Consider the following 27,815-nt stretch of genomic DNA (forward strand, 5'->3'; position numbering starts at 1 on the left):
TATATATATATTTGCTTAAAGTATATTGTTTTAATGAATAACTAAATCTTACAACTTATATATATATATATATATATATATATATATGAAAGCTATAAATGAAATAAACTTTAAACTTAAAATACAGTTTCCCGTTTTAGATATATAGTTATAGAAGCAGAAATTATAGGTTTATGGTATTTTTTTTTGTCATAGTTAACTCATATTACTTTTATTTTTTATGTTTATTAGATATAGCATTGAGAACTGAATTTTTAAGAAACTAACCCAATTCTCAGGTTCACATCCGCATGTGTGTCATAGTGTCTTTTAAAAAAAAGACACTATACAAAATTGATTTCGATAAAAGTTTTTTGTGGTTTGGAGTTCCTCCCATTATATGGTAGGAGACCCCACGCTCTCCATTAAGCAATGCTGGTATAATCAACAATATATGTTTAATGAACATTTTAATATTATTTAATAATTTGTTTACGAGTTGTTATATTTAACTGTATTGGATTCTTTAAGATCTTTCTTGCGAAAATTTAAAAATTTAAAAATTTAAAAATTGAATCCCAACATTATCTAGTGTAAGGCTTTAAAGACAGAGAGAAATATTTTTTTTTTTTTTAGCTTAAATTAATCTTAATATAATCTCGGTAAATTTATATGTTAGCTTTATATACATTTTTGTTAATTTATACATATAAAATATAGAAAGGTTTATTCTATTTAGTCTGTGGAAGATATATGTGTTCGTCTGTATGTATGTATTTCTTTGCTACTGTGCTGTACTCATAACGCTCTCTGATCAAAACATCATTTCAAGAACTGTGTTGTTCTTCAAAGTGGCTGTGAAATGTAAATTAGAAATTCATATCACAGCCAGCTTTGAGGAGCGTCACGGTTCTATATTGTAACAAACCGCCGTGTTATGTGAAATTTAATTAAATTTTTGTGTTGTTTTGTAAATTAAAAAATAAATTAAATTAAATTGCACCGAGAAAAGTAATTATCATTTCGCTCGATATAGTTGCTAAGATCTTATATTAAATTTTAGTTTAAATTTAGTAAAATATATTTAGTTTATCTGAAATTTCAAAAAATCGGGAAGTTTAATTAAAATCATGCCATATACAATAACGAAATATAATTATTACAATCAGTTGGAAAAGTGGTTCATAAACTACTACGACGAAGTGATAATTGAACAATGCTGTGCTGTTTTGGACGAGATCAGTAAATATTTAGAGCTGTGCTTTTGTGATATAATTATGTCTCACATTTAATAGATAAATACTCATAAAACATATTATTTAATGTTATAGTTTTATTGTTATAAAAAGTGTTGCAAGTTGTTATAGTTGAAAATGTGGTAATAGAATTTTTGGAAATTCGTAAAATATAAAATATGGTTTATTTTTTAATAATCTAAATCTTAATAATAGATTTTTTAAAAATATGTATGTTGTATATTATTTATTTATTATAAATAAAACACAAAAATATTGAATAGAAAATTATATATTTTGTTTAGTTTAATATTTTATTTTACATAAATTCTGATACAATCTATGCATATAGGTTAAATATATTTTGAAATGTTTTTTTAATCTGGCTGTAGGTCCCTTTTTATTAAATAATTAAACGTTTAATATTTTTTATTATACTATAATATATATTTCGACTCTCCTTGAGAGGCATTATCAGGATTATGATACGTCATCCTCTTTGTTCTATCGTCTATATTGTACATATATAGAATATAATAAATATAGAGTATAATAAAAAATATTAGACGTTTAATTATATAGCAAGAAGAGACCTACAGCCAGATTAAAAATATAAAAAAATCATTTTAATAAACATATTAAATATATTTTATTCATTGATAATTGGAAGCTTTTTTTATGACTTCACCAAAATTAATTAACATTTCTTTTCATTTCATTTATATTAAAAAAAAATCAAGTTTTGTTGATAATCATATTGTGAATTAATATAGTATTTTTTTACTAATGGTTCAAATATTAATCGAGTTGTTCCGAAACTTTGAACATTTTGATATTCGTTTATGCGATCTACTTGGAAATATTCGAACACAATTGGCACTCAACCATTTGCGCTGCCATTGACCAGATCAGTTGTTTCAGTAGCTGGGTGCGATATCTTCAAAAACCTCAGATATTTAAAGTGTTCAATCCAAACTGAGTAGACTTGACTTAGTGGAATCCCATACGAGTACACTTGAATTGCTTAAGCATTGATTTACTCGAAATGAAATTTTAACAAATAAAATTATTTCTCTTTTTTTTTATTGGATAAATTAATTAAATTGCTAAAGAGACCCCCTTTTTGATTAAAAAAATTACAAAATTTTTTACAAAGAAAACTCTCTTTTGATTCTGATAGTAATATTATTTGGGTATTTATTTTTTTGATAAATTTATTTTAATTTAATTAATAAAATTAAATGCAAATAACACACCAAAAGTTCGTATCCTAGAATTTTTACTTAAGGGTTTATTTTTATATTATTTTTTCTGATTTTGTATTTATAGTTTTCATCAAATCCATGCACAAAACTCGATTATAAGGTAATGAAACAATATTTTATTTGACATTTTTATTAAATAACTATATTATTTGTGTACAAAAAAAAATTAAATTAATTAGTTTCGTTTGTCTGCTCCTCTCAAAGTGGCTGTGAAATGCTTATATTTGAATTGCATATCACAGCCAGCTTTGATGAGCTCAGCTGAACGAAAAAGTGTCATCAAACAAAAACTTGTGATATATACCAAAACAATTCAATTATTCTATCATATTAAAAAATACGTACATAAAAATATATGTATATAAATGATTAGTTTTTATAAATAAAATGATTGAAAAACTGAGCTTTGCAACATTAAATGTTGCTTATCTAAGCCTCATCAAGTGGTTGTGATATGGATTTTTGACGCATATCACAGCCAGCTTTGATGAGCTAGGATAATCAACGGAAGACAACGAAATAAGTGTCAGTCGTCTATAGGTATATGATATACATTAAAGCGTGATGCAGACTATTGTTTTTGAATGTAATTCAATTTGCGCTCTCTCCTGCTCAAATTTATTTTAGCAACTAAACTTGAACATTGCTCACATTCAAGAGTTGTTATTCAAGCAAAATTTTTGAAGAATAAGGGTGTTTGCGTATGCTGTAAATGTTTTTCGCACGTTGTAAGTGTCTAAGTGCAATAATGCAAAAATATGCTCTTGAATGACGAATGTAAGTTCTTGGGTGACAGATTATCATTCACAACATGTTGACGAGAAGCTAGATGACGTGCTCACCAAAATTTTGGTTGAAGACATTTTTTATTTTTTTACTATAAAGTGCAGATCTATATAATAGTTTTTCTACATAATATATACAGTAATCCCCCTCCCTATAATGCATCCCCCTCCCTATAATAATCCTTATAACGGGTGTTCGTATAACGCGATTTTGATCCCCCGTATAACAAGGGCATTCCCCCATATAACGCAGGGATTTGTACAGTTCATAATAAGCTTCGCGTACCTTTGCACGTGTGTATACGTGGTATACGGGTATTACTCCTATAACGCGGAACCAATCTACCGCCTTAAAGGAGGGATTACTGTATTAAGAGTGCTCTGTAATCGAGTTATATAGTAACAACAATACAATATATTTCATGTATTGTACATGTATTTTGATATGTTGGCACTTAACAGTATTACTGTGCACAATTAACATGTGACTCGATTACCGAGATCGTGAATACCACAATTGTTTATACTGTTACCACTCACTTAACGTTCTTCAGTCATATTCAATTAAAATATGTTATAGTTAACCTATACTAAAACAACAAAATCAATTTTTTATTATATATATCATTAAGTTTAATTATTAATATAACAAATTTATTTGAACAAATCAGCTTAAAATCTGGTTATTATTTTATCTTTGATTCTGTACTGTTTGGTATTTTATATAGGTTTGAAAAAATTCATAATACTGATATTACGATAATATATATAAATATATTAGTGCTTTAAAATGTTCGAACATTATATTCGTACAGTTCCAGTAATGAACAATATAGATGTTCGAAAATGATGGAGAGGTGTTCGAATTATTTTTTTTATACAATATGATGTTTATATATTTTCGGGCAGCCCGATGGATTGACTCAAGCCAAATCTTTTGAACACAATTATACTCGAATATCGCAATGCTCAAAACATTAATTATTAGTTGACGTAAGATTTGAGGGGATTTAATTTATATATTATTGGCATCTTCAGATTTATACAAAAAAGTTCTTATATAGAAAATACCGTTGATTAGTTGAACTATAAAATATATTTGAAAATAAAGTATAAATCTATTTAATTATCAATTCGTGCAAATTTAATAGAAAATTTCAAATACTTCTTTACTTCTCTGCTATTAGCTAGAAAGTAGTAGAATAGAGAAATTACTTTTTTATATGTCGACGTCCGTTAAATAAATACTTTGCTTATTTTTTTTTATATTATAATTTTATTATAATTTACTATTTTATATAATAAATTTTTAAATTTCTTTTATACTCATAGAAAAACGATAGTGGATACAATTGTTTTCGGTATATAATAAAAATATAAAATAAAATTAGATAAATCCGAAACGAAATTCTATTATAATAAACTTTTTATATAACAAAATTAAAATTCAAAACTTAGTGTTGAACTCGCTATAGCACAATTACAATAATTTGAAGAAATGGAAATAAGCTTGTCTTGGCTAAATAATATACTATCCTATTCAAGCTGATAACTTTTGTAGACACGGATTTTTATTTTAAGTGTCAATTATCGAATAAGTATAGTATGTCACTATTTTTTTTTTTTTTTTTATTTATTGTGATTATAAAATGAACTATCTAGATTTAAACATTTTTTCTAATTTAAAATATTAAAAACTTGTATAAAGTTTTCTATAATAATAATATATATATATTGTAATCTATATCTGTAGTTTACCGAAATGTGATTTAAAAATATATTTCTTCTTCGTGCTTTTAAAGTGTAAATAATGTAAATTTATATCAATGTTATTTATTTAAGTTAATTTAAATATCAAATTCAATAAATGTTAACTTATAAATTTTTTGTAAACATTTGAAAATATATTTTTTGTAATAAACAAGATGTTACAATAAAGTTTTTAATCTAAAAAAACACAATATAAAACTAAAAATTTTGAACCTCAAGTTCTCTTAACAAACTGGAGCTTTCTTACAACCAAAACATGGTTATAATCGCGACGTTCAAAATGCCAGCTATCTTCATTAACCGAACTCAACTAAGCGAACTATTTAACATGAGCATATAACAACAACTCAATGATAGTACCCGATGTAATATAGCTGACGATAATAATATCGACAAAATATTGGATTAGCTTTTTCGACGAGATATATAGCTTTGCTTTTTTATTCGCATAACTGTATAAGTTTAGTTGGAGTGAACGCGAAGTAATTATATTTTACGTATTTTTTATACATTGTTTACTATATATACATAAACAGAAATTTGTTATTAAAACCACGTTAGTAGGAAAATGTCTTAAATGTGTTAAAACAAGAGATACGTTGGATACGTCACAAGATTTAATAATGAAAAACCTACGAAAAAGTTACGTACCGCAAAAAAGAGTTGAGGTAAGAGAGAAGAGGTCGTTCGCAAGAGTGATGGATGTAAAATATAGATGTTATCCGATCTGAACAAATCAGGAATCCAAAAAAAGCAGCTGAAATTTATAAGATACGAAGGTGAATAATAAACGAAACAATGACCTAAACTATGATGCAATGATTACTATATTTTATAATAAATTATATAAAAATAATTATAAAATATGTTTATTAATTTTTTTAAGAATACATTTTAAATTAATTATTTTTTAAAACATTTACCTAAATATATACAATTAATATTTACAACAATATATATTGAAATATATCATAATTACATGATAATATTGTTATGTTTTACATTTCTATATATTTATGTATGTAAAAAAATATAGTACACATGTTATATGATTGAAAATAGATTGCGAAAATAGAAATGTAATAAAAATTTATATGTAATAGAATATCATAATGTATAAGAAAACATTGCAATCAAAAACGATAAGAGCAGTCTTGTAAGTATTAATATATATTACATGTAAAAAATGTACGTAAAAATATGACATATGCAAAAATATAAGAAATAACAAAATATAAAACATTTATAGTAAATATATTAAAAAAATTAAATAATACATAATATAAAAACAATATATAATAAACAACAAAATAAAATAAATAAAAAATGATGTAAATAAAAAAATAAAATGAATATTAAAAGTAAAACAAATAAAGGAAATAAAATAAAAATAAAACAACACAAAAATAAAAAATTAAAATAATTAAAAATATGGAAAAATAAAAAAATATATAAAAATAAAAAATTAAAATATTTAAAAATATGCAAAAATAAAAAAATATGTAAAAATAAAAAATTAAAATATTTTAAAATATGCAAAAATAAAAAAATATATAAAAATAAATATATATATTAAAATATATAACATTGTGTTATTAAAAAAAAAATACAATAAAAAAATAATGTAATATAACGAAATAATAATAAAAAAATGGTTATAATTAATATGTCATTAATAATATAAAAAAATTATATTACAAATTATAAAAACAAAATAATAATAATAAAAAGCTATTAAAAAATCATTTAAAGTAGTTTTAAATGCTTACAATTAAATGATATAAGAAATAATAATTTTATATCCAAAACATTATAAGAAACTAAAGCATATTACAATTTAAATATAAAATAAAGTAAAAAGCAACATGTCTGAAATATTTTATTTAAAGTGTATGTTGTATGTATGTAAAATTAAAAAAAATTTTTAAAAATATAAAAATTAAATTAAATATAATTTTTTTTCAAAGTTTATAAAAAAAACAAATGTAATTTAAATAATTTTTAATAAGTTGGTATTTAACGTCAATTTTTCAGACGGAAGTGACTATTGTATATAATAGAAACTAGTATATTTCATAAAGAGTTTTTTTTCCGAAAAGTAGTGAACTAACTTTCTCAGTATTATGTTTCTAGATTAGGTTCTATAGATAAGAAGGAATATATAAATCATGCAACAAATAATGCCTCTACAAACAAAATAGTTATTGAAATTTAACAATTAAATTATTCTATTAATTATTCTACAGCTGGTTTATGATTTTATTATAATATAACACAGCAAGTGAATTTGTTAATAAAACTTTCACAACAACAAAACAAAACTCCAGAAAAATGTGCAAAAATGTGCTTTGAATCAGTTGATTAAGGAGCACTGACTTTGAGCTTAAAATTTAGCAGGGCCCGAGTTCGATATCTGGTACTTGCAGTCTCAAAAAAAAAAAATTATTTACGAATAATTAAATACAATAATTATTTCTAAGACCACTGGATGTGATGGGTATTTGACAATACTCGAATCAGCTGCATGAATGGTCAGTCAAAAAGTAAATGATTTAAAATAATATAAAAATGAATAATAAATAAATGTTTGTGTAGTTCATTACATTTTGAAAAAAAAACCTCTTTAATTTTTAATATATATTGGTAAATACATACATAATATTTAATAAGTTAGCGTATTTTTTATTTAGGAATAAATTATATTTACAAAAATTGTTTCTAAGCTTAAGCCATTGACTATGTATACACATAGTATATATACGAATGTTATTTTAAATAAGTATTATTTTTAAATAAATTTTTATAAGCATTTATTGCTATTTGCTTAATTTATAGTTAAACTGTTTGCCGTAAGCAATAATATCCGCTAACGTTTTCCAATAATTTCTCGGTTTAGTGTTGTTGAATTTTGATTTTTTAATTTAAATTTCACATTTTTTGTGTAAATAAATTTGAGGCATATATAAATGAATTAATATTTTAATATAATAACTGATTACTGTTTATATTTTTCTTTTTTTCACAGGAAGTACGCTGGAATTATAGATAAAAAATCCGGAGAAGGAAATGCGATTACAATATAGCAAAAAAAACTGAAACGATATTTGGATATTAAAGCCCGAATTTCATGGATAAAGATATTAAAGCATAAAATACACTCTTCTAAAAATTACTGCAACACATTCTTTAGCAATTAATTTTATTATTAGTTAATTATTTATTTATTATATTTAACAATTCCAAAAACGTTTATATGTTTGAAACTGTTTTTTTTTACCATGTTCTATAATTAGTTTTTTTCGGAATTTTTAAAATGTGAAAATATTTTTTGTATAATTTGATTTTTAACAATTTAAATATATGTAACACCATTGTGTAATATTGTCAATGCTATCATTTACTTTTTGTGATATTCAATATTTAATTATTAGTAATATATTGATTTTAAAGAATTTGTTCAATTATGTTTAAGAATTTTAACAATATCTAAAGAAACACTTTTGTAAACCAAATAATTACGGAAATACAATACCAAAAATATAAAGCTGTAATGAAGAAAATTTTCTACATATAAACTGCGCCAATCGGCAGGCAAATGCATGTAGAATTCACTAGCTTTTAATATATCAAAGATTATACTCAGATTTTTTTTTATTAAGCACAAACTAGATTCATTTTCTCACTATTATTCTCAGTATTAGAATTCATTCCAAATAAAATTATAAAAAAATTTTATTAAAATGTTCAAGAATTTGAAAACTTTAAAACACAAACTCATTGTAATTTTTGCATTGATTTGCGCATTTACCTCAACACCTCACTATTTTACGGAGGGATGTTCGAGTCGTGCAGTACCAAAACCGCGTCCATCGACTTCATCTTCAACCATAATATCAACCACATCAACAACAACTGCTGCACCAACAACTACAACGCTAAGACCAACAACGGCACGTCCGAATATATCGTTTCCGACTTATAAATGTCCGGCCACGTACGATGCCTGGTATTGCCTAAATGATGCCACTTGCTTTTCTGTAAAAATAGGTCAATCCATTATGTACAATTGTGAGTGTGCAATTGGTTTCATGGGACCACGTTGTGAATATAAGGAACTTGATGGCTCTTACTTGCCGAAACGTCCACGACCTTTACTCGAAAAAGCCAGCATTGCAAGTGGTGCTACATGTGCATTGTTGTTTATGCTCTTCATATGTTTGACGTTATATTTGCGATACGATCAAAAGACCAAGGTTTTCGAATATGAATACGAGGATGATACTTGCCAATTATGTAAAGAGAGTCGTTGTTGTGATGCTGCTAATGCCGATCTAGATACGAATATGTATTATTCCAGTTTATTGCCAGATACTGAAAAGTATCATAATTCGAATTTAAGGCAATATATTGCAACATTACCAATATCATTTGCTATAAAGCGTTCTACGAAACTTTAATTCTAAGTATATTGTTAAACACAGCAGTGAATTTAAAAGAATCTTTTTGTTATAACGCTGAAAAATACTTTAAATATCTTTTATAATTGGTTAAAAAACTGGGTAGCTTTTAGTCTGTGTTAATGAAATCTAAATAAAAAATGTAGAAGGTTTACACTTATCGACGCTTTGTGCTCTATAATATAAAAAAGTACTTTAAACCAAAAAAATAATTATTTCAAATAATCTAAAATAAATAAATTTGAAAAAAAATGTTAGAATATCAAGTTATAATATTCAAAAACGACAGTATATTTTAATTTATTTAATTAAATAATCTTAAACGAAAATAATTTATTAAATAAAAATAGTTCCGAGTCCGATATATTAATAATATTTAAAACTGACAGTATATTTTAATTTATTTAATTAAATAATCTAAAACGAATAAAATTTATTAAATAAGAATAGTTCCGATTTCGCTATATTAATAATATTTAAAAGTGACAGTATATTTTGATTTATTTAATTAAATATATAACGAAAATAATTTATTAAATAGGATTAGTTCCCCGAGTTCATCATATTAATAATATTTAAAAGTGACAGTATATTTTAAATAATCTAAAACGAAAATAATTTATTAAATAAAAATAGTTCCGAGTTCACCATTTTATTAATATTTAAAAGTGACAGTATATTCTAATTTTTTTAATTAAATAATCTAAAACGAAAATAATTTATTAAATAGGAATAGTTCCGAGTTCGATATATTAATAATATTTAAAACTAACAGTATATTTTAATTTATTTAATTAAATAAACTATAACGAAAATAATTTATTAAATAGGAATAGTTCCGAGTTCATCATATTAATAATATTTAAAACTGACAGTATATTTTAATTTATTTAATTAAATAAACTATAACGAAAATATTTTATTAAACAAGAATAGTTCCGAGTTCACTATTTTAATAATATTCAAAAACGATAGTATATTTTTTTTATTTAATTAAATAAACTTAAACAAAAATAATTTATTAAACAAGAATAGTTCCGAGTTCACTATTTTAATAATATTCAAAAACGACAGTATATTTTTTTTATTTAATTAAATAAACTTAAACAAAAATTATTTATTAAATAAAAATAGATTCGATTCTGCTATATTAATAATATTTATGTTGAAAACATATATGAATCGATATAAAAACTATTAACTATTTTTTATTTATAATTTAATTAATTTTAGAATTTATTTAATATAGTTTTCTATATAAATATCATCAACGTTTTCAAGTTATAACAATATTCAGCTCTGAGGAAGTTTTGAACACATTTGCGATATTTACATAGATAATAACTATATAAAATAAATTATAAATAAAAAGTAGCTAATAGTTTTTAATTTCGTTCGCTCACATAAATAAATTATAAAAATTAATTATAAAACTTGAAATCTTGAGATGTTATTAACTAATTTTAATTTAAATTTAATAGAAAACATAAAACAAACCAAATGATTTCTAAAGCACTTTTAGAAAAATAAAGAATTAAGCACTTTGACTAAGAATAATAGATATTTTCTCTATAATCGTTTTTAAAAAACTTGTGAAAGTATTAATAATTAGAACTGCACAATATTATGACTAAGAATAATAAACTTTTCTCTTTTGCTTAAGAATTTACTTTTAATTAAATTGATAATTAAAACATCATATTTGTGCAAATACAAAAAAATTAAATAACTGTTAAACTATATAACTATATAATTAAATATGAATTAAATTCTACTTTTTGAAATAACTGCAATTATTCAAATTATTAAGAACTTCAAATCTTGAATATTATAAAAACTACTTTTAAAGAAATAACTGCAATTAATCAATTTAAATAAATCCGCTTGATTTATTAATACTATTCAAACAAAAATAGAAATAAAAATAAAATAAATTATTTGTTCATAAATTAACATATACAGTGAAAGCTCTCTTAAACGGATACCGAAGAAGCCATTAATTCTGTCATTTAAAAGAATATACTTTGTATGAAAAATGAAAACTGGAGACTGTGGAGACTAGGTACAGTGTTACAGTTGAGTGATCCATTTATAAGAGCTTCTCTGTTTATCTCCGCAAATGCTTAAAATAAGTGTAAACCTTATTATTTAAACATAAGTCTTTAATTAACTAGCACTATTCCAATTTTAATTTGTAAACGCTACTATAAACAAACTCAAAATATTAGTGATATAAATATAAAAAAAAAATAAAATAAAAATTAAATCAAAATGCACATTATACATATAAACTAAGAAAATGAACTATACATGACTTAAAAATCAGATGCCTTTAAATGCTTTAAAATATAGTTATTTATTGAAAGAAAAATTTTTTACATAAATAAAAAAACAAAACCTAATCTTAACTATATTTGACTTATATTGAGATTGAATATTTTTATTCTTTTATGTATTATTTAAGAAAATTTTAATAATTAAGTATGCAATTTTTAAGTAATATTTATTCTCTCATACACATGCAAAAAGTATTATTTATAAATGAACACAAAATAATAAAAATCCATTGCACATTTAAAGCAAACTCTTAAATAAAAAAATGTTTTTATTTTTATTAAAAATTAAAAATATAATTAAAATAATAATTCGTCCATATTCTTTTAGCAACATTTCCATATTTTACTATATAGAAAACACCACAGTGGTCCATAACTGCTTAAGATCAGTATTAAGCAAATCATGATTTGCATAAGTAAGCGAAAATCCATATAATTCGCTGCGTCTAATGAATAATCCATAAATATTTCGGTCTCGAATGAGTAGTACATGCTTAACATGGCCAATGTGAAGGTGCATAAACCCAGTGCATTATGGACTGCTTTATTGATTATTGGCTGTAGGCGTTGCTTCAGTTCATTAGCGTATAAAGAGCTTAGTCCGCTAGCGAGACTAACTAAGCATAAAATTAAAGTCACTAAACCTATGAAAAAAAAAAAAATATGGAATTTATTAGAAAAAATTAAAAAAAGTTTTAAATTAAATAAATAATAATTGGGATCAAATAAATTTGAAAAAAAAATTGTTTTTGGTAAACGGCATTGCGGCATTATTCTAATGCGCTCACCTATAGAGCAAATAAGACGTCTTCAACAATAGTGAATACTCTATTCAATGAATGACAAATTAGTATCATTGAACGTGCGACATAATAGATGTATAAATCATTATATAGAATAGGGCTGTTCAAACCAGATGCGATCGCGCTCCAATACAAATCACTGTACAGATTGGAGGACCGCAGAAACAAATTTTTTAATTTAAATTCATTTATTTGGTATAGCATAGAAATAACATAAACCAGTAATATATAACATAATAACATAAACCAGAAATAACATTACCAGTATAGCAAAAGAAAATTTGCGTAATTGTAGTAGATTAAAAACATGTCGCGGGCCAAACTTTGGACAGCCCTCACGATCGAATAGAATCGAATACTATTGAATACTGTAGAAGAATAGCGAATATAAAAGGAAAGCTGTCATAATTCAAATTCTGTGCAAAAATACTGCGGAATACTTATACTTTCTATACAAATGACTAAAGAAAATAATATACATTACAACAATATTATGATACAACAATATCATGATTTTATAAGACTTATACGTGGAGGTATATAAAATTAAAAATCAAACTAACTTATGTTCTTTAAAAAATAATTTTCGAAAAAAAAAATTAACTACTTAAAGCTAAAGTTGTTTATTTAAGATATTTACTCGATTTAACGTATTTATTCGATTTAACGAGTTTTTGATTTAACAAATGGGCTGTTCTTGTTTTTGATATTGTTTAGTACATCATAATATTATGAATCCTGTATGAAACAAAAGATATCAATGTTAAGTTATCTATATTTTAGTTACATTACTCATTTATTTATATGGTTTTTGTATGAAAATATAATTTTTAGTAATTTAATATAAAATAGTAAAAGGCGAAAATGTAAAATACATATTTCAGGATTGTATTTAATGTAATGTAATTGTACATACAATTACAATTATTTAAATTAATTTTAATTTAACTAGTTTCTTTTAAAATTTTTAAAATAAATTAGTATTGCAATCGCTTTGTTTAAGCAAGTAATCACATGGCTTATAGCAGGGCTGTTCAAAGTACGGCCCGCGACATGTTTTTAATCTACTACAATTGTGCAAATTTTCTTTTGGTGTACTAGTAAAACTACATTATTTTATTTTTATAATATACCAAATAAATGAATTTAAATTGATAAATTAATGAAACTGAATTTAACATTAATAGTCGTATTTTTATTTTTATTTATGAACGTATGTATTAGTTCCTGCGGCCCTCTAACCTGCGATTTGTACTGGCCCGCGATCGTATCTGGTCTGGACAGTTCTAGCTTATAGGATAGATCACTATTGTAGGGTGGGTAGGTAATTTCTATCTATAATAAATTTAGCAATAATCTGATTCCTTATTATGCCCACTTTCGAAGAAAACAGATATTATTCAAGTGATGCAGAATAGAAGAATTTTAATAGGTAGATATATTGTTCGGGAGAAAATAATTCTTTTGGAATATTTAGAACAGACAACAAATTTTTATTCTTTTTTTATATTAAGAGCTCTTTTAATGAATTTAAAATATTTTTAAAAGTAGATATGTATTTCAATTCTGTTCACATACATCATAACTATTAGAAATTTCAGTCTACTAAGCTATTTAAAGCATATATGTATATTCCTATTTAACATATAATAAAGTTGTTAGTTTTGTAAGATAGATTAGGGTAAGGTTCATTAAATAAATGTTTCTGTATAAAGCTCTATTCAGGGTTTCATCAGGGTTATTCAGTTCTAGAATCTTGACTATTTCTTATAAATGGAATGGAAAGAAAAAAAAAATGTTAATCAATCAATTCGTGTAGTCGACAATTAATTTAATATTTTTAAATCAGTTTAAAGAAGACAAAGTAACAATAAAATGTAAAATAACGTGTATTAATAGTAGATGCAATATGAGGGATACATCAATTATAATAACATATGTGGTAATAGAGTGAATATATATATATACATATATATAAAGTGTATAATATTATATATGCTATAGATAAAAAATTCTTTTTGTAATTGACTTATAACATAGATTAAATAAGTCAGTACAAAAAAGTAATTTTAAAAATCAGCGTGTAAATGATTTATATATAAAGACGACAGTAGTAAAAAATGTATTATATATATTAATTAATATCGATCTATACGCGGAAGTTAAAAGCTCAACTTGTAATGAATTCAATAATGAAAAATAAATTTCTTAAATTCAGCTTATAAATAATATATGTATACTATAAGCAGCGATGACAAAGTGGAACCTAATATGTGATCTAAAATGTCTATTAACCTACTTTGAGCAGACTATGCTAATTCAAAAAGGTACAATAGCAGTCTGGTGCATAGCTAAGCTAATGTTTTGCTGCCATTTGTTTTTCCAGAAAACCAACTACCGTTTTTACTTCTCTCAAAAAAAGTTACAACAACTACAAATCGTAAACTATAATTCCTGATGTGGCATAATATACTATATTTTGTGTTTATATAACTACTTATTCAAATTTGTAAATCAACCCTAGTACAAAAAAGGTTAAAATTTGTAGACAAAATTCTTTATATCATCCACTAATCAACTCTTTTTATTTCCTGATAATATATTTAACAACGTTTTGCGTTATATTAGAGATATTTACGGATTCTTTTAATTTTTAAATTTACTATATTTTTACTTTTAAGTAGAACTAATATTAAATATTAGTTCCACGTTCTTCATTATATGATTTATGAATTTTAAAATTTATTATAACTTATAGAAAAAATGGTTCTTTAAATAATTGCATCGGTTTATCAATTTTTTTGGGGCTTCAGAGAACTTCAAGTGATAGCTATTTCCTGTTAAAACGGATTTGACATTATTGGGACAACTATAATAACACAACAGCAATTATTTTTATAAAAATAACAATAAATTAATATTCATTTGAAATTATATATATTTATATATATATATATATAGATTTTAGATTGTTTATAGATTATAGATATAGATATGTAGAGATTGTTTACAAAAATATTTTTTTTTTGACACGCAAACATGTTCCTCTTATTTTATATAAATTATATATATTACAAAAAAATAAATAATTATAATTTTGGATATAAAAAATATTATAATAAACTAAATAAATTTTATGTTTAAATTCTAATATAAGTTATTACTATTAATGGCACAAGTAATCACATTTAGAACAAGTAATTTATTGAAATAATATAACTATGTTTAAGGATGTTGCATTATTACCTAAAGATCTATTCTATTTTCTTAAGGGGCTTGGATTATTTCTTGAAGTTCGACTTCCTTTATAAATTGTAGTATTGAACCTAAATTGCAGTTTTTTATTTTTTCATCTGATATGAGATGCACATTTGGGTACTTCTACCATGTGTTTTGAGGTCTCATTTTCTTCTCTATAAAACCTAAAACTTTTATTAGAGTAAGTTCCCAGTTTAGTAAGGAGATGATTCAACCTACAGTACCTTGTCAGAATTAATTTCTGTAATGATCCTTATAGTATTTTTACTTAGTTGCATATAAATCTTGAGGTGTTTTAGATTAGAAGGACTGATATATATGTACAAATGAGTCCTTCAAATAAACTTATCTGACAATCATTATCTTTATGCATTGAAATGAATATATTGTATTAGAAAATTAGTCATTAAAAGATGTTAATAATAATTAAATGGTATAAATTTGTAAATATAAATATATATGTCCAGAAAAGTATGCATGTAAAGGTAAATAATTAACAAATACATTCTATATGGATTATAGAAATAAAATCTATACATTAACATTATGTTTTTATATATTCAATATAATTGTATATACATATAATAAGATATTAAAAGAATATAAATGCAATTTAATATAAAAAATTAACATAGAAAAAATATAAAAATATATACACTAACTTACACACCTAATACTCCATGTATTGTATAGAAATGTTTATTCTCCAGACATATTTTTATACCGATGCCTATTATACCCACAATTGACCCAATGAGTTGTAGTATCCAATGTAATCGCGTTTTCTCTGGTCGATAGCATAACTGTGACCAAGCGTTACTACGATAATGTGCCATCAAACCCTCAGCCATTAAAAATACAAACTAATGAGAAAATTTTTAAAAAATAATTCAAAATAAAGTAGTTTCTTAAATCAAAATTATACATACACCCACAGTACAGAACAATGCATGAAATGGGATTTCTTTCACTTTTAGCCTCAGGCACATCCAGCACATGTAAAAAGTAACAAAGCCTATGAGAAGTCGATTTAAGACTGCAATACTGAACTCCAGGCGTTGTGCAAGTGTCGGCACGTTTATATTAATTTCAGATCTATTATCTATGCTCCGATTTTTATACTCTTTTGCACTATTGATAATAAACTTTCCGGTTTTAGGCATTCTGTAGGTTTTTGCAGACGAATTTTGGTTTAGAAAACTATTTCAGTTACGTTAATGAATACTCGAAGATGTGTACTAATAAATAGTGTGAGTTTATTGCAAATAAGTTTGCCACCTGATAGTGCCATTATCAATGTTGTTGATATTGTAGCATAGCTTGTTGGCCAATTACAGATTTTCACCTCTTCCCTTGAATTTCTAACTGCTACCGAATTTGCATTGTTACTTGATTAATTTTGTTCTGTATTATTTATCTTCTGATTCATACGATAGCAAGAGTCATTATCATTAGCTGCAATGATATTCTTACCTATGACGGCAGGTAATAGGTACACCAGAGTGCAAAGTAATAAACAAACTATAGATCATGTAATTAAGCTGTAGTCCGTCAGGCATTCTACTAAAGCACATAGTAGAGGAAACATATTACAGGAGGAACTTTTATATCTTTTACTCTAAGGCGTACAAAAAATTTGTTAAGTTTTTCAAGGTGTTACGCTGCGAGCGGATCGAAATATTGTTATTTTAATATATTAAATATGGATTGCTATGTCGGTAGAGTAGTGAATGAATACTGCTATCTAGGTGTGATAATGACACCAACAAGGAACTTTAGGAAGCATGTAGAGAAGAGAAATATTGCAGCAAAATATAGTATAAATCTCACGTGGAACAACTTTCTCAATAAAACCAACATATATTTAAAAGCAAAATGGAATTTCTTTCTAGCAGTAAGTAGAGGAATACCAACATATTAGTAGAGCTCAAGTATGGGATTGCATTCCGTTTGAGGAATGGGATAAACTTCAATTATACTTTTTAAAGAAAATATTGAGAATACCGCAATTTACGCTGACATATATTTTAATGTTAGAGACTGGGACGGAAGAGAGACATTTATATACGTTATAACTGCACCCCAATTACATTTTCAGAACCATATTTATATACGATAACGAAAGATTATTCAATTAATTAACCAAAAAATTATTAAATTATAATCTTTCTTGGGAGCAGGCTCTTAATGAGCTGGGAAATGATTGCGGTATAAATTGAAATCAGCGAACAGCATCGCAAAGACTTTGGAAGATAAATAATGAATTGCTATTTACAGTTCTGAAAACTGATATGAGAGATAAAGATATAAGCAAATCAAAACAAACCAACCGAAATTAGTAAGACTTGACGCCATCACTGGAAAAGGAATATATAGCTGACATAACACATATTAAAAATATTACCTAGATATTCAAAGCAAGAAGAAGCACGGCACAGCTAAACGGGAATAACTTTGATGTAGATAGATTTATGCTTTCTAGTATGTGGAATTTAGTTGAGATTGAAGATATTGTTTGTTTTCTACAAGAGTTTCGATTAGCTTACTTTAGTAAAGTTATTCTATCTTATGAAAACATTCTAAATATTTTGAACGGCTTTAAAATAGTATGGATAAAAGTAGCAGAATATATAAGAACCTATGTAACATACCGATCTTATCTATTATTTATAACGTGTATTTATTAGCTTACTATTATATTTACTGTTATACTACCATTTGTACTATTACTATTATACTATACTATTATACTACTATTATATTTACTATTATGCATTATACTATAAGTCAACGGACGACATTGTGTCACAGTCGCTATTTAGATTATATTTATTTATATATTAATTTAAGATTTATTAAACGTGCTGTAAAAATGAAATTTTAAAATAAAAATAAATATACATATACATAGGTTGAATATTGTACTTCACATTGCCAAACAGAATGGTTTCCTCTTATTTATCGATGGTCTAGTTATCTTCTATTGAGCAGTATGTAATTAGTAACATGGTAAATAATTTCAACTTAGGTGTTCTTAATCTAAATCAGAGCAAAATCAAGTCACATTTTGTACTTTCTGCCCGTCTAGAGAGATACGGAAATTTTTAAAATTATAGACTCTAGTATTGTAGGGAATCCAGTGTAGTATTGTAGGGATAAGTAGGCATCTGGTTGGAATTTGGTCACTCTCCACTAAAAGAAAATCTAATTCTCCCATTGAAATGCCCCGAAAAGATAGGTTTACTTACATTACAGATCATTGTAGATTAGATAACTATGCTAGAAGATTGAATCTCCTCTTCAATCATACCTATCGCAGCTACGCTGTAAACCCACCATAAGGCTTATGCACGGCGGCGACTCAACTTTTTAGGGGCCTACTTCTTTCAAGATCTTGATCAACCACAAAACGTTCCACCAAACAGCATTCTAAGTTTCACCAAAGGTTCTAGACTGAGTTTCTCTATTATACGGTGGATTCCCTTGAGATCACCGGTATAACCTAACCTAACCTAATCTACAAGGGACTTGATTTATATTGCACTTTTGAGAAGTGTGCAATCATATATTATGTGTGTAAGTTAATGTATACTACGATAATAAATTGTTATAGGTAATTTTAACTTTTTTGTTTTTGTTGATTACAAGTAATGCTTATTAAGTTCGGATACAAAATTTTTCACTCTAGTGTAACGTTGGTCTTTAGTAGATAATTTTGCATTTATGAGAACTATTTAGTACATTGAGGAAACAAATATTTCCTGATTATTTTTCTTGATAAATAATATTCTAAGATAATGTAGATATATAGCTTTTAAGTAGTTTGAATGATTTTAAAATAAATGCGGCATTATCGATTCATTTATTGTTTGAATATAAATAGTTTCTTTTTTATGGAAAAATTGCAGATGGAGAAATTAGATATTATCTGATTAATATTAAAATAATATAAAATATAGACGTTTATTTATGTATTGGTATATATATTTATAATATATTTTAACACATATAGTATATGTATATATATATATATATATATATATATAATATATATATATATATATGATACTCTGAACTTTTCTCTATATCAAAAATTGAGATTTATTTATTCTTCCTCAAAACTGTATCTAATAAGACATTTCAACAGTGACTTTAATTCTTCGAATTACAATTTAGGATGGCATAAGTGCACAATTATAAAAGAAAACTACTTCAAATATTGAAGATTCAACATTGAAATAAAGGGAATAAACTTCCTCAACTTTAATTTAAATAATTTTTAAATAATTGTTTTTATTGAACCCATCAATTAATTACCTAGAGTTCTTAGCGTTATCTTCAACTGATACAAATTTTTTTAATATAAAATTTAAAATTAGTAAATTTTTAATGTTATCAAAACTAGAATGAATATGGGTCATTCTTTTATAAATCGGACATCTTTTTGACCCATGTTTTCCGATTTGACTGAAATTTTTTTTATGAGCTCCTTTTGTGAAATAAGAAGATCCATATTTCGAGGAAAAATTTTGTGATTTTTTTTCTAGGAGATATGAACCCATGGGGTTTTGAGAATTCGCTTTGTAGACACATTTTCAAATGGCTAATATATTAAGTTCTATAAATGGTAAGAACTTCAAATTTACTGCGTTTCAAAGATAATTGATTGAACTTTTAAGAAATTGCTTAAATAATTAAAATGGTTTATATTTAAGTACTCATATTAACCGTTAAATTTCAAAAAAAAATTTTTCTCAAGACATGTACCCAAAATTTTCATGTTCTATATTTTATTTAGATTTAGTTTTAAATTTTACCACGAAATAAAAATTTTCAGGAAACCATTATTTTTTAAAATTTTTTAATATTTTTTGGAACTTTATCAAAAGTTCAAAGTGTTTCTTTAAAATGCTTAAATCTCAAGCTTGTTTAGACATATAGTCTTAAGCTATCAAATAATGCTTGAGATAATTCAGCATGTTATCCAAAATCATTCATTCAATAACTAGAATTCCTTGGTATATAAGAAATTAAGAATATCCGTTTGGACTTAGAAATCCTTTTTATAAAATATAGCAAAAACAAGACGTTATTGTAATTTCATTCCATTCTTTGAACCAAGTAAATACTCCATATATGTTCAAATTTTCACTTGTAAGGCACAGATATTCGAAAAGCAGAAACAAAGTATCGAAAGATACTAACAGAGACTTAATTAATAGCGTTCGTTTAATATATTTGTTATAAAATCTTTTATAAATTGAAGATCAGCAGTGACGTCCTACTTGTCTATTTTCGTTAATCTGTGAAACCGAATGATACCAATATGTTTCCTTTGCTTTCATTATATGGTCTGTCATTTATATAGCAAGTGTGTGAAAGTTTTGTCCGATCGAAGTATGTTGAATGTGAAATAATTACTTATCTTTAACTAAATCCGTTTGATACGAAGACATGAATATGTTAATTAATTATTTCGGAAGGCTGATATTACAAAACATTTGTTGCTGACAACATTAATTAAAATTTATTGAAAAAATAAAAACGATTGAATATATAAATTTGTCTGGAATCAAGAACACATCAAAGATTTTAGAATAATATTTTATGCTTCAACACAATACAATATGGGTGACATATACGTAACATCTTAGAAGAAAATAGAATCAACTTAAGCTAGTTTCAAAACATAAATATACTATATGGTACTATTTACAACAAAGTTTTCATATAGTAAATAAGTAGTTGATAGGAACTTGACACCTAAAAGTAGTATAATGGAATAATTTTTGTGGAAAGAAAAACATTTCGCTCCATGGAAATTGGAGCGGGAAACTGCTGCTCCTTATACCACCAGTGAAAGCAATTTAAACACAAATGGACCCATTCATATTTCAAAGAAGTGTATACTGTATAAAGTATATGCTAATATGGCCGATTTGACAAAAACGTACACATTTATACTTTAAACTCATATTGAAATGTTACAAAGATGGAAGTACGTATATATGTACTTTTACCTAAAGTATATATTATGCTCCTACCTGAATATGATGAAAAAGACTACTATATATTTCAGTAAAGAAGTTGGCAGTCAAAAATTGTGGATGGTTTTGTGTCCTCAATAACCTTCTTATAGAACGTCATTTATATAGCGTAAGTCAAGATGATTAAGGAAACATTTGAAAGTATAACTGTGTTAGTCTTACCCAAATTATAAAACATGGACATATATAGGAAAAAATAAGTAGTACACGAAAACAAGATTTTATATAAATCTATATAATAGTAGAGCACAATCATATCTTTAGGGTAATTACATTATATCGGCGATATCATGCAACCTTAAGACCAGAACAGGTATGACTGCTCTATGGCAACACTATTAAATTTTGTTTTTTTTTAATTTTTTTTCTTTATGCTATTTGCTAAACTATTTTTTTTTTTTGGATTTTTTATTATCATATCAAATTGTATTATATTTCCATCCTTTGCATCACATTTAGCGCTGTAAAGTGAGCTCCTTCCTTTGCTACTGTGAAACGCTGTAGCAATGATTTTAATCATGTCCGCCGTTCGTTTACTGAGAAAATTCGTATTCGTGGAGGTCGTCCAAAATCAATTGTTCAGTTGTTGTACCAGAAAACATTAATGCTGTGCAAAACTGAAATCTATAATGGAAGATCGTCATGCAACATACTGTGAGATTGAGGCATTTATAAAATATAGCACGATCATTTTGCCATGAGAAACGTTTGTACCTGTTACATTCCATCCCCAATCATTTGACAAAATCTCAACAAACTCCTTGGTGTACCGTGCACACAAATGGCCAAGAAGTATAATCGTAGTGCTTCAAAAAACGTTTACAACTATAAGATTGTAACAGGTGGCGAATCATAGATATATGTGTACTCCTATGAGCCGAAACGTAAACAGCAGTCCACTGTATGAGTGTTTCAAGATGAACCAAAGCCAACAAAAATTGTTGAACCAAGTGCTCGTTTCTTATTACAGGAACGTAAAACGATCAAATTCGAATGGTATGCAATCATTTATTTCCGTCGAATCATTTTCTATCTCCATCAAGACAATGCGAGTGCTCACATATTTCGTCTATGAGTAACAACTGACTATTTAAAGTTTAAAAAAATCGAATTGATGGGTCAACGAAGTCCAACGATTTTCGAATGTTTGTTGGCGGAAGAAGCCGTTGTTGCATTTACGAGTAAAAAGTATGTTTTGGAGGTGTCTGAAGAAGATTGGAAAAAATGCTTTGACAAATGGTTCGAACGCATGCAAAAGTATATTAATCATAAAGGAGAATATTTCGAGAAAAAATAAAGCGATTTTCAACGACAAGTTACTATTTTTTCATTATTAGGCTCAAAAAAAAATAGTGACCCTCGTATTGTAAGAAACATATGGCACATCTTCTTTGACAAGAGATGTACAACATAAGGTTCAATAAAGTATTAGCATATGTATTACTTATATTTAATTTTTTTAATCGCTAAATCTTACTTAAAATTACACGATTTACCATATATTAATGCAGCCTTTATTAAATTAGAGTCATCAGTTTCTTGTATCTTAATCTTAACTATAGTTCTTATTGTTTTGTGTTGAATATAATTTAATCAGGTACAGTTTAACACTAGTATTTCGAGGTCACCTTACATTCGTACATTCGTTCCACCTTTAATTACAGTAAGAGTTCCAGCCAAATGTCCATACAGACGGACCTGCTTGCCATACATAACTACTGCGCAAATGTTAAGGATGAGATTGTATACACCAAGTTTTACTAGTGTGCGTTGCAGGTTCATGACCTGTAAATATGTAATCTATATGTTGTTAGCGTCGCAGTGATAAGAATAAGAAAGGTTGTTATTGCAACCTCATGTATCTACATTGCATATAAAGTAGGAGATACTCGTATATGTATGAGGTTATTATAAAAGATTAATAATAAAGTTATTTAATTCTATTTTCGTGTATATTTTGTGATTGAAATAAAAAAATTCAAAAAAATTTCTAGTAGAATAGAGATATATTTTTGTGGGATTTTAATATATAATGTATATCACAATTGCTTTTTTTGATTAACAACACCCTCTCAATATCATATTTTTTAATTAAACATTGAGACAATTTTATTGAATAGCGCTTTAAACGGTCCCCAACAAGTTAATACCATAGAGACAAGTGTTATACACTGTAATAAAGTTATTAGTCCAGGATTCAGATGCAACCAAACGAAAAATGAATATCCGTAGTATTGAGCCACCAACGCTATTACAAACGTAGAAACTCCCAATAGATTATGAAATGCTTTATTGTACAATGGACTCAGTAATTTTTTGAGTCGCATAGAAAATATTGCACTTAGACCCGTCAACATGCTCACCAAGCATAGAATAAAAGCAGAAAAACCTGTAATAGAAAAAAAATTTCTAATTAAAACATTTTAAACAGAATTTTATAAATTAACTTTTACCTAGTTTACTATGAATACTTTTTAATACAAATTGGTCGGGTATGAGTTTTATAAGACACCCAGCGACTCCACATCCACCCCCAAGTGCTTCTAATATCCAATGTAAATGAGTTTTTGTTTGGCGTTTGTATGTGAATGTGAGTGCATTACCAGTCCAATGGGACATAATGCCTTCAGCCATCAGAAAACAGAACTGCAATTAAAATTTAATTAGTATAATATTTAGTTAAATGTTTTGTTTTATATACATATATATTTTCAGATATACCATATACTTTTACTTAGAAGCAAAAGATGCACTTACAGTTTTAATTTAGGTTTTTTTTTAATTTCATTTGATACCTTGTGACTTTCTATAATATATTCATTATATTATTACTAAATATGCTTATATAGAGGTTTTCTATAAAACTTTTATGATCTAACTAGACATTTAATCATTAATAATTGACTGCATTTTTTAATTTTATTTTATACTCTTATTTCTCTGCATAATATATTCGCTTGAGGTAAGTTGCGAATCAACCTGTCGCAGCTATGGGGAAGACGATGAGAGTGTCTCTCATCTACTATGTTTTGTCCAACTCATGTACGGCGGTGACTCAACACTTTGGGAGCCCCCTTTCTTGAGAATCTTGATCTATTTCAAGAGCTGACATTAAAAAGCATTTTAAGTTTTACTAGGTTTTAAACCCCTAGTTTTTCCTACATATACGGCAACACAATGGGCCGATTGGCCTAAGTGAATCCACCGAGGATCGCCGGTATAACCTAACCTAACCTAAGTTGAGAAATACAAGTACACAAGTACATTGTAGCAATCATTTAAATGCAAAACTATGCACAAAAACAAGCAATAAACTAGCAACAACAACGATGTTTTTTTGTGCATCACAGAAGTTTGTTTGTATGTGTAAATTTTATTTAAGTGAAACATCTATTGCAAGTTAATTAATGAAAATTAAAATTTAGACTCTAATTATTGATTTGCAACATAATTATTTTTATGAAGGGTTATTATCGTTATCAACAAAAACCTAAGTTTACTTAGTACGTATAACTAATTGAATTTAAAATTTTGTAAAAATAAATAATAATAATAGTCAAAAATAATTTAACTAACTTTAAGTTAGAACTATAAAAAAAAAGTGATGCATTCTGTAATGTATATTATATTTGAAACAATTATTAAAAATGTATTTATAAAATATAATATTCAAGAAGATTTTGATATAATTATTCAAACAGTTTTGAGGGGCTTTCGGTTTCCCTTCTTACATATTTCAGCTTTCGTACATATTAATATATAAGAATTAAGAATCTGAACAATATGATAAGGAAAAAATGAACAGACTTTTAACAATAAACGGATAAATTTATATGATTTGTGTATTAATAATTACAATTAAATTAAACCACATTTGTGATTTGAAAATAATTTATTAAATTTATAATATATATAAATAATACATATATAATCTATTTTCAAGCTAGAAATTATGTTATATTATCATAGCAAAAAGTACTAATATAAAATCAAAAGCATACTTCCGGGCTAGTTCTTTTAATTTTAAATTAAATTATAAATTGTATAGTAATTATATATAATTTGTAAAATCAGAAAATATAGTACATATTTACAAAAACAAAATTATTTTTCTAATAATAATACAATATGTATATTAATTTAAATTTGTTATTCTTTTCTGACTTTAATGAAATATTTGTTCAGAAAATATTTTTTTTATTTTTTATTATTTATTTTTTAAATTTTGTTCATATAACATTCAACAATTATAATTTGATTTATTAATTAAAAATAACCGTGACCTGCCTACGACCTATGAAAACCATTATTCTATAGTCAGAACAAATCTGCTGGGCTAATCTGAAATAAGGATTATAGTTATGCCTTACAATACCTCTAAGCTCAACATTCCAAATGCCATTAGGTTAAACAAAGCACAAATGCATATATGGGACCCATTTCTTGACAATCATATTTAACAGAATCTGCACATTTTAAGGATCTATAATTTCATCCGTGTAAAGAAGAAGTTAGCAGGAGCGTGCGCCTTTTATAAATCAGTAGTGTTTAATTTCAGTATTTTGGATTAAATTTTGGAATACATTTTTGCATCCATACATAATTTTCAAAGCAATTTACACGAGTATTCGATTTGTAACTATTTATATAGTTTAATAATAAATATCTCAATTAAGTTTCACGTGGATCTCTAGTTCAATGCATGAAGTTAACCCACGTTTCTTTGCGATTCTTTCAGTTGTTTCACTTCTGGAAAATTTCTTGTGTCTACATATCTTGATGGGTGTTATTTTGTTCAGATATGATATATTTGAAGTTTTAGATCAACTTAGATTTAGTAAACTAAAATCGTAGAGATCTTATATGTTAGTAGCTTGTTTATAAAATTTAGTTTGGTATCAATAAATTTGTATAAATTTTTGGTGCGTTCTGGTACAGACCCAAATGGCATATATTTTGCCAAAAAATTGAGACAATTTCTATAGCAAAGACTTACATCTTGACAATCATACTTAAATGCTATATATAATGCTCAATAAATTTGATTCTTTTTTTATTAAATACAAAGCTTAATAAATTAGAGAATGAATTGCAACTTTTTTGGTTGGTAGACTAAAAATTCAAGGATATATCGTAAAACTAGGATTTTTATTTGAGAGATCATAGCATTTATTTGAGAAGATGTGGAAGACACTGTATTTTGATATTCATATTTTAGTTTATATACATATTGCAATATTATTTATTCTTTACATAAAATACAATATATATGTAGACGTTTTCAGGAAAGTATACACAATATTCGATCGAAAACATTATTAATGTAAAATTGATAAATTGAACTTACTCCAATTGTCACAAGCCAGGCATGCAGCATTAAGTCTATCTGAAGACCGGTACTTATACAGTACCATGTCATGAAGATCGTAACGAAACCAATACACATTTGATTAATTATACCCAAAAAGAACTCAAATCGTTCAAATATTTTTTGAGTATTGGTTTGAGTGGTGGACATTACGGCTATGATTTTAAAAACTTTATAAGAAATGCACAAAGAAACAAATTTTAATATTATATAAAGTATATAAAGTTTATAGCAAAAGGACACTTATTTGCATAATAAAAGTATTACAAATTTTCAATACCGGAGAATTTCGCGTTATAGTTTATTGCCGTTACCTCGAAGTGCTCTATTGGAACTGATCCAACTGTCGTAAAATAACTTTTCTTCTGTTCTATATGTTGTTTAATTAATTACATTAGTTGAGCTGATATATTTCATTGATAAGACAGTTTAAATGACTTTCATTGCTGATAGATCGATTCGAACGTTTGATTTGAGCTTTTAGCGACGTGACTACTTAAACTAGATTTAGT

At 25.7% G+C, this 27,815-nt stretch overlaps 4 protein-coding genes across 6 annotated transcripts in view; 2 read left to right on the forward strand and 2 right to left on the reverse strand.

The window, feature by feature from the left end:
- The window catches only part of LOC119687549 (DNA-binding protein RFXANK), a 46,136-nt gene extending 38,019 nt beyond the window's left edge, over positions 1–8,117 (forward strand). For all 3 annotated transcript variants that reach the window (XM_038101895.1, XM_038101894.1, XM_038101896.1), the window contains one exon: positions 8,060–8,117. The gene's annotated coding sequence lies outside the window, so the exon portion shown is untranslated. The remainder of the gene's footprint in view (positions 1–8,059) is intronic.
- Positions 8,118–8,762: 645 nt separating this feature from the next.
- LOC119687550 (protein spitz) lies at positions 8,763–9,692 on the forward strand. Its single transcript, XM_038101897.1, has one exon. It carries the CDS (start codon positions 8,775–8,777, stop codon positions 9,489–9,491), a length of 717 nt encoding a protein of 238 aa, XP_037957825.1. The 5' UTR covers positions 8,763–8,774; the 3' UTR covers positions 9,492–9,692.
- A 2,459-nt stretch (positions 9,693–12,151) lies between these two features.
- LOC119662608 lies at positions 12,152–17,092 on the reverse strand. Its single transcript, XM_038072262.1, has 3 exons — positions 16,818–17,092; positions 16,559–16,751; positions 12,152–12,471 (listed from the first exon to the last, which is right to left on the reverse strand). Exons 1-3 carry the CDS (start codon positions 17,049–17,051, stop codon positions 12,152–12,154), a joined length of 747 nt encoding a protein of 248 aa, XP_037928190.1. The 5' UTR covers positions 17,052–17,092.
- A 6,897-nt stretch (positions 17,093–23,989) lies between these two features.
- Positions 23,990–27,468, reverse strand: LOC119662476. Its single transcript, XM_038072100.1, has 3 exons — positions 27,283–27,468; positions 24,389–24,581; positions 23,990–24,324 (listed from the first exon to the last, which is right to left on the reverse strand). The coding sequence occupies exons 1-3, from the start codon at positions 27,451–27,453 to the stop codon at positions 24,023–24,025; spliced, it is 666 nt and encodes a 221-aa protein (XP_037928028.1). The 5' UTR covers positions 27,454–27,468; the 3' UTR covers positions 23,990–24,022.
- Between the last annotated feature and the right edge of the window lie 347 nt (positions 27,469–27,815).

This window comes from Teleopsis dalmanni, chromosome X, assembly GCF_002237135.1.
Source record: "Teleopsis dalmanni isolate 2A chromosome X, ASM223713v2, whole genome shotgun sequence".
Taxonomy (NCBI): Eukaryota; Metazoa; Arthropoda; class Insecta; order Diptera; family Diopsidae; genus Teleopsis; species Teleopsis dalmanni.

Excerpts from the sequence above, each read along its gene's own strand:
- LOC119662476 (XM_038072100.1), bottom strand. The coding sequence starts at position 27,453 with ATGTCCACCACTCAAACCAATACTCAAAAAATATTTGAACGATTTGAG. Across the intron at positions 24,582-27,282 it reads CCTGGCTTGTGACAATTGGA|TTCTGTTTTCTGATGGCTGA; the intron begins GTAAGTTCAATT and ends TTTTAATTGCAG. Across the intron at positions 24,325-24,388 it reads AAGTATTCATAGTAAACTAG|GTTTTTCTGCTTTTATTCTA; the intron begins GTAAAAGTTAAT and ends TTTCTATTACAG.
- LOC119687550 (XM_038101897.1), top strand. The coding sequence starts at position 8,775 with ATGTTCAAGAATTTGAAAACTTTAAAACACAAACTCATTGTAATTTTT.
- LOC119662608 (XM_038072262.1), bottom strand. The coding sequence starts at position 17,051 with ATGCCTAAAACCGGAAAGTTTATTATCAATAGTGCAAAAGAGTATAAA. Across the intron at positions 16,752-16,817 it reads CATTGTTCTGTACTGTGGGT|TTTGTATTTTTAATGGCTGA; the intron begins GTATGTATAATT and ends TTTTCTCATTAG. Across the intron at positions 12,472-16,558 it reads TACAATACATGGAGTATTAG|GTTTAGTGACTTTAATTTTA; the intron begins GTGTGTAAGTTA and ends TTTTTTTCATAG.